Source organism: Sturnus vulgaris, chromosome 4, assembly GCF_052056855.1.
Source record: "Sturnus vulgaris isolate bStuVul1 chromosome 4, bStuVul1.hap1, whole genome shotgun sequence".
Lineage (NCBI taxonomy): Eukaryota > Metazoa > Chordata > Aves > Passeriformes > Sturnidae > Sturnus > Sturnus vulgaris.
This window is the reverse complement of record NC_142246.1, coordinates 25,228,917-25,240,085: the sequence shown is the minus strand read 5'-3', so window position 1 is coordinate 25,240,085 and position 11,169 is coordinate 25,228,917. Positions and strand designations below refer to the sequence as shown.

Below are 11,169 nucleotides of genomic sequence, written 5' to 3'. Positions count from 1 at the left end.
ACAAAAACCTTGACGATTCCTGGTTTAATAATTAAAGTGGTTCACTAATTGATACTCATGTGTCAACCAATTTAATCTAAATATGGGCTACCAGAAGGGTTAGTTTTGTCTTATCCCTCAGTCCCAGCTGCAAAGGTCACTTCTGTCAGAAGTGGCGCTCTGTTCATGGTGGAAATACAACCCATGAAAAAAAAAAGAATGCAAAAATAAAATTACTTTTCATCTACATCAGCTGCAGTTTCATCCTGCAGCCCCAAGCACCCTACTGCTAGCATGAGGTCTGGGGAGAGGAAGCAGAGCTGACAACAGGGACTAGGGGACCAGTGGGACATCCCTTCTCCATGACAACCCACATTTAGCTCAGCATAATCTCAACTGCAGTCTCAGTGTTTCCACTGCATTTAAAAAATGCATTTTCTGTCCCCTTTGTGTTGGTAAGGTACACAGTTAACCTACTTATTTCTGTTGACATACCTGATGAATAGTTCCTTGTGGGACACTTACACTGGTGCTTGGATAGTCTCCCCAACTGGATATACTTACAGCAATGTAAACCACTATGCTACTATATTATATACACATTATATATAATAATTATATATTGTATATGATAATATATAATTATTACTATATTGTTATGATAAAATGTATGTTACTATAATATTAATAACCTCTGGTTATTATTTCCCAATGATTTAATTATTGCCATTCTTCCAAAACCAAGGGCCACAAATGGATTGATCTTAAAATGGGTTTAATACTGTACTTTAGCTTGTAGGTTATCCTTATCAGCTAATAAACTCCTCTACAAGTCACCAGCAACGTGAATAAAATAATGTAAAGTTCACTTACACTTTTCTCTCATAAAATTGCTTCTTTCCTTGCTGCTCTGAAATCCTTGCCTATGTACTTACTGTTCTACAAGTTTCCCTCCCTTATTTTGTGGTTATTTGAGAGCTTAACTTCAAGGGGTGGGGTGGGTTGTTACTGCCATGGTACAGAAGCATGGAAACCAGGTATTTTTAAAGGTTAAGATTTGATGGCAAATCCAAATAATGCAGTTCCAAACAAAGTCCCAACTTCCAAAGGCCAGTTTTATATCCCCTACTTCACTGAAGTTGAACATGAGCTCCAAAACATGGATTTAGTTAACCCAGCTGCGGTTTCCTTGAGCAGTCTACTTTGCTCCTCATGGGCCAATAGGCTGAATCAAAAATATTACTTTAAAACTACATATATATATGAAAAATGAAAAGCGAAATTCTTTATTCTTCAGACTGGCAAAAAATTAGCTGCTTTGAAAATGTTCACTGAGATAGTGTCACATGGGATGGCAGTTTCCTACCCTCTTCTATATGTTCCTGTCTTCATGCGCTCCATCTTTGCTCTCTTCCAATTTTCACTTGTTTGATCCCGTTCAACTGAGCGGACAGTCACTACCTTTCTCTCTATTTTGTAAATTATTTCCTTGCAAGTCTGGATCACCTTCGTATTTCTCCTGTTGTCGTTGGGTTTAAATTGTTTGGAGCAGACGCTCCCCCTGGTGCTCTATTTTGTAGCGCGCAGCACAGTACAGCCAAAGTGGGTAAGTTTCCAGTTACCTAACGAAGAAAATTCTAGGGGAATAAAGGAAATTATTATTGAAAATATTTTTTTTAAATTTGAAATATTATTTAAACAGCAGCTTTGAGTAATTTCTCCATAATAAAATTTAATAAATTTTCAAGAAAACTTTCTTAGAAATCTAATCTACTACCAGTAGCAAACCCTGAGGAAAATGGGGGGAATTTGAAAGTTTTCAGTCAGCAAAACCTGAAGTCGGTTCTTCTCCATATGTTTCTTCTCCAAAACTCCCATACACCACATAATTCCTACAAGGCCACGTTGATTGTCTGTGAAGTTGTGCTGCAGGCTGACTTAAGCAGCTTGGGTGTTTTACAAAACCTTTCTATCCACCAGTTCGGACTTGCAGCTGCTTTGGTATTCTTTTGGTATTTGCCCAGTGTTATACCTACATATGCATAACTGTGACTTAAATTGGCCTTATGATTTCAGTGAAATAAAGTCTGCCTACAGGTATAACAGTCTCTGTGCAGTTTTGTGACCTGCTAGAACTTGAATTCTTACAGGTTTTCTCATAAAAGGAATCAGGGCAATTTTGCTTCTTTGCATTCACATTCAATCAATTCAACACATGGAAAGGTCACTGCTAATGTAAAACCCTTTTCCATAAACCTTCTCCACTCTGTGGCTAGGATTGAATTCACACTTTGATAAAGCATAAAAAAATGAGCTCTTCACGGTAAACACTGTACAAGCAGCACGCACCTCTGCAGTCAGTGTTTCTCCTAACTTCCTTTATTTGATTTAATATAACAGAATAGTTAGTGCCCGTTATAAGTCTTGAGCTTCCTCTCTTTCCACCTAGTGCAAATATAACCCGTTAAGAATCAAAAAACAAAGTTGCAAGACAAGCAGAATGCAAAAACACCTTAAGTGTTATTGAATATAAAAGCTTATAAAACTGGGGTTGTTGCGGAGGTCGCACAGAGCACACTCTGGTCCCGGAGCGCACCGGGCCATCGCGGCCTCCGGGCCGGGACTCGAACCCGAGCCGTGAGGCAGAGGAGGGCGGGTGCTCGCGCGTGCGCATGCGCACCGCCGGCGGGCGGTCACGTGGCGGCCGTGCCGGGCCGGGCCGTGCCGGGGGATGGCGCGGCTGCTGGAGAAGCTGCCGGCGGGACGGGCGCTCGAGGTGGGCTCCTCGCAGCCAGGCGGGCCGGGTTCGCTGCGGGCCGGCCGGGGTGCCGCCCTCCGGCACCTGTGGGGGCGGCAGGGCCCGCCGGCGGCACGGGGCCGCGGAGTGAGGCTGCCTCTCCCGGCAGGCCGCGGTGCCAGAGGACACTGCTATGGGAGACTGGAGAGGCCCACGGGCTTGGAAATGAGCTGCTGGGGTTGTGCTGTGCAGCTTGGTAATCCCGGTGCACTGGTGACTGAGGCGCCCTCTGACGCGGCATCTGCAGCACATCTGTGGTTGTGCACGCAGCTGTTCGGTCCGAATGTAAATCCGGGGTGAATCTGAATCACGTTGTGATTTCTGTGGCCAGACCTCGAGAGCTGCCTTTAAGGGGAGGAGGGAGGACGGTTCATATTCAGGGCAGTACCTATTCGTGGCTTTTTTATTTGCAGTCTGGAAGCATTGAGGAAGTTGCCAGTGGAGGGAGGGTTGACAACTGAATTGCTTGATCGGTCTCATATCAGGTATAGATTAACTGCGAGAGAATTATAAATTATGTATCACATCGTTTCAGTTCCTTCATAAGGTGGTTGATGGCATCTGTGGCCGTGCGTATCCTCGATACCAGGATTATGGCAACGTTTGGAGCTTGTCAGAGTGGATGGAGGTTTTAGAAGGAACTATGAAATATTTCAAAACTGCAGTTGGCAAAAATATGTCTGATGAAGAGGTAAGGGCTCATCACTGATTAGCTTTGACTTCGAGAGATCATAACTGGAGTGATTAGTTTCATAGTTTGTTTAATCCTAAAATATTTTTATGGTGTAAAGTTTGAATGGTAGTGGATTGAGCCTAAATAGGTAGAAGGTGAGCAGCATTTAGAGATACACTGAGATAGACTTCTACAACAAAAAATTAAATAGATGCTGATTTTTGAATATTTTTCTAATATCACAGGATACTTGTTAAAATACTGGTGTAATCACTTAAATTGGTATTTTGAGTACCAGATTAAATCTGTTTATATAATACTGCTCATTAGAAATAAAACCAATTCACCTTCTTGTTTGGTTTTCTTTATTCATTAGTACTGCATTGAAGTGGTGTAAAATATTGACTGTATGTAAATAAATTTTGTAAAAATCTAACTGAATGGAGGACCATGTGGTACAGGGACTGTAATTCAGAACATTCCTATAGGTATGAACTTCGCAAAATTTTGTTCTATTATTAGAAATATTAATTCTCATCTTTTGCATATTGCTTGTATTTTGACCACTTGCTAGCAGCTGGGTGAAAGAAAGACACCTGTGTAGCCTTGGGGTCCTCCCTACATCAGTATATCTGTTTCAGCTGAGCTGATGTCTTTAGGCTCTGCCCTGGTGCTGAGAAATTTGAAGACCTAAACCTGAGTTGTTTGGGGGTGTGATGTTCTTTAGATCTTAGGGGTGGTATGTAAAAAGTCTGCTAAAGCCTCTACTCTCTTTTAATTTAAATGATTATTTAGTTCTCTGTATGTTGCTGTGGTAAACAGGAACTCTTAACTATCAAAGACAGAGAGAAGCCACGAATGGCATCTTTCAGCTTAAATATTTTAGTTATTGCAGGTGGTACATGTTACTACTGTGGTTCATAGTGCAAGTAATCCTGGGTTTTATTTTTATTTTTGTAGGCTGCTCAGCAGATAATTGAGTTAAATTCAGACTCTCAAGAAGCAATTACAAAATGTCTGAAAGCTAGAAAGGAAGAAATCAGGAATGCACTAGTAGAAAATGTACATGCAATCTCTTCTGCCCAGCTGCAGGATTTTGACTGGCAGTTAAAGGTAAGTTGCCTTAATGTTGTTTGAAAGAAATGTGATACAGTCCCATTAGGCCTCTCCCTCTGCAGAACAGTTCCATTTTTATAGGTATTGCCAAAGCACATTAATGACTAATGCAAAAACACATCAAAGACTTGCCAGAAATTTGTATAAACTGCAAATGTAAATTTTAAAATTTTGTTTTATTTTGTTTTCTGCCCTTTCCTTTTAAAGCTGATCAGAGAGACTTCGTGCTGTTCAGGAGCACCTCAAAGCTTTGTATGCTGTTATGATTTTGAGGCCTGAATAAGCAGTATTTTTTCTCAGAGGAAAAGGAAGTATAGGCTTAATTTTAAGATTAGTTGACTGATTCAGAATAAGTTTTCTTGACTTTTTTCAAATGTTTATATTTTTGCAATTTGCAGTTTGAAATAATTTATCATTAGACTTCCTGTTTTGGTAATAAACCAGTGATGATGGTGTTGCCTAAATTAGGATGGTGGTTTGAGGTTATGAAGACATTTTGTTTAAATTAAGCTTGATCAAAGACTTAAAAACACTTCTTACACTGTTTATATTTTTGGTTAGACTGAAAGCTGTTAAACAGAGCTCTTAAATAGTTTTCCATGTTTATGAGAGTGCCCAGTAATTTCTGCAGCAAACAGCTTTGGAAGTAAAAGTGCAATGCCCAACACAGATAAGTTTTTGCAAGAGCAGTTATAGCATAATGTGCTTTAGATGAACTGTTAATGGGCCTGATCTCTTGCTAACTGCATTTACTGCTGCCAAAAATAGGGACTTACGTGAACTCCTGTTTTTTGCTTGTGGCTTCTTTTAAATTTTTCGTCAAGAGAATTTTTTGAGTTTCTTTGTATTTTGTGATACAAATTTCTGGTACATGTCTGAGCTATTATTTTTCTTAAAACCACTTTTTTTCCCCATGAGCTGGTTATGTCTTTTTTTTTTGCTTGCCATGATTGAACTGTATTGCATTCTGTTCTCTAAATAAATAAGATAGGTATGTACAATATTAACCTATAGTACTGTCAACTGATCTTTGATTTTAATGCATTTTAAAAGACTTATCTATGCTAGAGTGAGTATCTTAGTCAAAAAAGAAAGCACAATTGACATATAACCTGCATCAGTGTTTGTCTAATAGGATATCTGACAATGTGTTTGATCAGCTGCAGAGTGTTGAAAAATGCATAAAGGTCTCTTTTCTCCCAAGAAACCCCTTATGTAAGACCCTTCTTATTGATTAGAAGACCTGTATGAATATGTTGATTACAGAATCTGCTTAATTCTTTAAGTGCCGTGATCAAATGTACCGTTTGTTTTCATCTAGAATACCAAAATATGGCAGCCCAGAATTTTAGCCAGTTAGTTTTGACAAGTGTATATGACAAGCCTATGAAGAGAAGGTTTTTATGCAATATATTGTTGGTATTAACAAACAAACAAAAATCCTAATAACGGAGGAGAAAACAGAGATGACTTGTTTGAAGTTAATTTTGTCATGCTCATGTTTGTTCTGGTGTTACAAGTTCAGTATAAAATACAGATGTGATATTATTAAAGACTAAAAACTTAATGGCTCCACCTTACACCTTATTGTTGTGTCAATCTTCCTAGCTTGCTCTTTCCAGTGATAAGATCTCCATGCTGCAAATGCCACTCCTCAATCTTGATTTGGATGTGAGAGAAAATGGTGAAATTAAGCCAATTTCTATAGAGATGAATAAGGAAGAGTTGCAGAACCTAATAAATGCACTGGAAGCTGCTAATAAGGTAACTTTTACTGATTGAATCTTTTGTTTCTGACTTGTTATGTACTGATTTATTTTAAGCAGAACTCATAGAATCATAGAATAGTTTGGGTTGAAAAGGATCTGTAGAGGTTGTCTAGTCTAAGCTCCCTGCAATGAGCAGGGACATTGTTCACTAGATCAGGTTGCTCAGAGCCTTGTCCAACCTGACCTTGCATGTTTCCAGGGGTGGAGCATCTGTGTCCAGTATTTCACCACACTCATAAAAATTTCTTCCTAATATCTAGACTAAATCTACTTTCTTTAATTTAATATGATTACCCCTATCTTGTGCTGAAAGATTGGCGAGAACTCCCATGTTTCCCTCAGCTTCACAAAATGTCAGTGTCTGGGAAAGTTATTTGGTTCATATTAAGTCCTTTAATGTCTATGGCATAGTAAATCAGGAGGAAAGTTACAAAAATTACAGTATAGTAACCCAAGAAGAGAATTTCAAGTGAAACTATAAGGCTTCTGAGATACTGAAGGGTCTCAGATTTCTTAATAGAAAAGGCTAAGGAAAATGAGGATTTGAAGAAAATGGTATTTGCATGAAACTATAACCCTTAAGAGCTTTTACGGCTTGCTTCTGTATGGATTTTCTTCCCTGCAAAACTAAATAAAAATAGTATGTGAGCAAGGATTCTTCCAGGACAGACTTCAGTGTTCACATGCCCTTTGTTCTGCTTGAGGGTCTATATGGAAGCTGTGGGATGTGCTCATCTCCATACTTAGTTCTTAGAGGAGGAATTCACTTCAGAATTGGTCCCTTGACCTTGCTTTGTGCAGAAGGAATCTCACTGGACCTGGGCTTCCTATTCTTCTTTTTGATTACAGGCAGCTGAAGAATGGTTGGAGTGCAGTAAAGGGTAAAGAAAGTTACTTTAAGTGACGATTGTGTGAGATTGTAAAAGATTTGAGAGGAATGGTATGCTGTCCAGAGGAAAGAAATGCTTATTCAGATGCATACTATATTGAAACAGAAAGCAAAAGGCTTCTTTTCTTAGGCTGCTTAAGTTTTGATCTCAACCAGCTTTCATCTCATTCTTTTTCTCGTTTTTGAAGGTTGTCTTGCAACTGAAATGATGGAATTCAGATCAACAGTATCTGCTGGTGATGGCTGCCCAAATGATTTGGGGAAAATGTATTTACTGCAAAGTGAGAAGTTTTTGGTGCTGTAAAATAATGAAGTCAGAAGACTGTTATGACTTGTGACCAAATGAACTACTAATCCTTCAATAAAAATAATAACTTCATGTATCTATTTGACCAAAAATATGAAAATCTAATGTACAGTTGCTTTTAGTACTAAAGATTTGTAGACACTTGAAAGAGAATCACTTCTAACTTGTGCCATATTTGTTTTGGTAAAACTTTGGCAGTGACTACACAGGTGCCTGGTAAAACTAAGGCATCTGGCTTGCATTGTGTGTTACCTTATCTAAAGTGCCATGCTAATAAAGAACATGAGAAAGTATTTGTAGCATAAATGTATTTATACTTGTAAATATGATAAATAAACACCTGACTTCGTGTATGAATAATTGTAATAGGTTATTTTTTGATTTATGAATCTCTAGATTCAATCTTTATAGATGCTGGGGAAATAATCTTTGCAACCAAAAGTGGTGTAGAACAACAGAACAGTTGAGGTTGGATGTGAGCTCTGGAAGTTACTTTGTCCACCTTCATTGCTCAAACAGGGTAACCTAGAGCAGGCTGCACTGGGCTGTCTCCACATGTCTCCAGTATTTCCCAGTGATTGAAGCACCACACTTTCTCTAGGCACCCTGTTCAGTGCTCAGAAATTGTAAAAAAAGCAGTGAAGCTTTACTCAGAGTAAAGTTGGAGTTTTCAGCTTAGGTTTTATGTCTTAGTTGATAGCTTTTCAATTAAAAATATTGTTTTCAGAAGGGATGCAGTGCTGGAGAGGAGCTGACCTATAGAGATTATGAGAAAGATATTCCTGGCTCACTTAATGCAGGAGATAATTGGTAAATTCTACTCTAAACTTTTCTGAAACCAGATGGAGTTTGGATTGTAGCATGTAACAAAAGTTAAAAGCCCTAACACTAGGGAAGGGAACACCAGAAATGGTTTCTACTACTTAGACCATTTATCCATACATAAAGAGCAAATTGTCTATAATGCCTACATAAATACTAATTTGTGATTCTCATTGTGTGTGTCTTAGGTGAATTTTGTATAAATAAGACAAATTATTGATGACTTAACTTTCTTCATAGTTTCAAAATCTGGGTCTTGAGTTTATTCCACTGTATTTTGTTGTGCCATAGGTTTTCATATATGAAAAGTTTAATAAACTAATATTAAATAATGGACTTCAGAGTACTGGTCACAGAAAAGGAGTACAAGAAGCTCTTGTAGAAAGGCTTCTATAGAAAGGATTTTAATGAGTTTAATGGATAGGAAATCTAAATACATCATTTCTCTTTTATTTGGTACCAATACATTTAATCAGATATACATGGTCAGTGTCAGAAATTGAAGAAAGAAAAAGTGTGGAGAAGTAGGTAAAGAGTTGTAAAAATGAAAGCATGGAAGATGTATCTTAGAGTGAAAGGAGTGCAACGTCTAACACGTACAGCTTGATCATAGCCTTCGATTTCCATAAGCAACAAATTCCATAATGGATCAAATATCAGATAAAGGCCTTCTATAAATGGTACAAAATCAGGTTGGAATTGATAATTGTTTAATTTTATTAAAAATCGGGGAAGAGTTACTGCAGGTTGTCCAGCAGTGTGTTAGGAGGATGCAGGTTTTTTAATTGTGAGTGTAAGGAGTGAATTTACCAAGTTTATTTATAGATATATTTTTGTTGACTATGCTTTTTCCTTTCCTCTAGATCTAGTTGCTTTGTAGGAGAATATAGCCTTATGTGTTTGAATGTTCAATTTATTGTCTGATGCATGTCTGAAGGTAAAACTCTTGCCCATGTAATGGGCATTGCTAAAAGGCTTTTCTAGAGAAAAGAGGCTTTATTTTTTATTATTATTGTTGCCATGCTGTTTTTATCATTTAGGACAAAATGACTGGAAATTACTTTTATTTATAGTAGCAGATTTAATAACAGCAATTTATTTCATTAAAGTGTACACTATCATTTGGGATGTCATTTGGATAGTAGAAACTTCTATGCTGATGTATTCATACAATTTATAGATATATTGTGAAAATTAAAGAACATACTTTAAAAGTCTGTACTTCAATGACAGGTGGATATTTAAAACTGATTTTTAGTGTATTGCTGAAGAGAACTTTTGTGTTGCTACTTCTTAGTTTTCAAGATCAACCGTTCAAAAATACAAAATAGTGGTATTTTCTCAACAATAAGAGGCCACAAATAATAACTTCCATTTTTGTGTATAACTAGTGAAACTTCTGTTGGAGAATCTGCTATGTATAGCGGATATATATATATATATATACTGCAGATAGCAATTTTTTAAAATGTAAATGCTACTTTAAGTATTTCTGACTTTTTCTTAATAGTAGACTTAGAGTGTTTACATAGCTTCATTTTAAATTCTCTAGCAACTAATGTAATAATGGATTTCTAACTAAGAGTATGTGTTCAGTCTGTAGTATCATCCTGTATTTGTCCTGTATTGCAGCACTGAACAGAAAAGGCTGAAAAATAATTTTTCAGTGGTTTTTTGCTTTATCAGGAAGGCAGATTTTTGATACTGCTGTTGTTGACAGAAATAAATGTCCAATGAGATGCTTTTTTTTTAATAGGTGTTAGACTTTATTGAAAATATGAGTATTTTTTAATATAACCATCAAAATGATGTTTTAATCGGGAGCATAACAATACCATGTGAATGGCTGGAGGGGGACAGGAGCAGCAGTTGACAAGCAGTTGAGAACTAGCAGCTAGAACATGACATTGCATTTGAGACGTGCATCCTGACCTTACATCTCTACAGAGAAATGTAAAGCACATAATGGCCTCCAGCAGATGGCAACAAAAAGGACCAAAAAGAACTGAGAAGAGAGCTTGCTCTTTGTACCATGTGTCAGAAAATGGTTTTTTTTCTGTCTTTGCTCAGAGAATTAGGTACTTCTGGAACAAGCAAGGTCTCCTGTTGTGACAGATAAGGCATTTGTGGAGGCTACCAGACCAGATTAATGCAAAAAAGAGCTTTCACAAGACCTATTACACTGGTGTTATCTTCATCTACACTTTGCTGAATGCAGGTAGAGATGAGCAGGTAGCAAACCTACACAGGACAGAAGCATCTGAAACAAGCTTGTGGCCAGGAGCACATCTGACAAGTGTGCCCAGCCATGCTCCCTCATGGCTGAGGAGCAGCAGGATGGGTAAAGATGTTGGCATTGCATTTCCACACAGAGGTTTTCACAGAGTGGGAAGCTCTGACATGCAGCCCCTGGAGGAACTGTATGCTGGGAACAGAGTTTAACAAAACTGCACCAGTAACAAAAGCTGAGGAGAGTTTATGGTGTGATGAGCCCCACTCAAAAAGAAACTTGTGTCTGTGACTAAGAATTAGGCCAAAGGAGTGAGAGTTTAAAGAGACCCCATTAGCATTAAAGAACTGAATTTTGTCCTTGCTTATCTGCTCTATTTTCCTATATCTGTATTTTCCTACATTCTTCCATGTGTGAGCTCATTCTAATTAACTGGCTACAGCATGTGGAATAGCTTTGGAGTTTGCACATCCCACCATGCTAACTGGAAAATATTGCTCCTAGGAGATGCTTCCCCTTTGGCCCAGTTCAAGAACATGGGTTCCTATTCTCCCAGTCTTTACCTGGCAGAGCAGCTCACTTCTGGG

At 38.0% G+C, this 11,169-nt stretch overlaps 1 protein-coding gene across 1 annotated transcript; it reads left to right on the top strand.

Moving 5' to 3' along the window:
• Positions 1–2,651: 2,651 nt before the first annotated feature.
• COMMD8 (COMM domain containing 8) lies at positions 2,652–7,887 on the top strand. Its single transcript, XM_014887970.2, has 5 exons — positions 2,652–2,755; positions 3,312–3,467; positions 4,410–4,562; positions 6,174–6,329; positions 7,412–7,887. The coding sequence occupies exons 1-5, from the start codon at positions 2,711–2,713 to the stop codon at positions 7,430–7,432; spliced, it is 531 nt and encodes a 176-aa protein (XP_014743456.1). The 5' UTR covers positions 2,652–2,710; the 3' UTR covers positions 7,433–7,887.
• Positions 7,888–11,169: the final 3,282 nt, after the last annotated feature.

What these genes read in the sequence shown, in the direction of transcription:
- COMMD8 (XM_014887970.2), top strand. Translation starts at nt 2,711, where the DNA reads ATGGCGCGGCTGCTGGAGAAGCTGCCGGCGGGACGGGCGCTCGAG. An exon ending in CGGCGGGACGGGCGCTCGAG is followed by an intron (nt 2,756 to 3,311) that starts GTGGGCTCCTCG and finishes ACATCGTTTCAG; the next exon opens with TTCCTTCATAAGGTGGTTGA. An exon ending in ATTTTGACTGGCAGTTAAAG is followed by an intron (nt 4,563 to 6,173) that starts GTAAGTTGCCTT and finishes CAATCTTCCTAG; the next exon opens with CTTGCTCTTTCCAGTGATAA.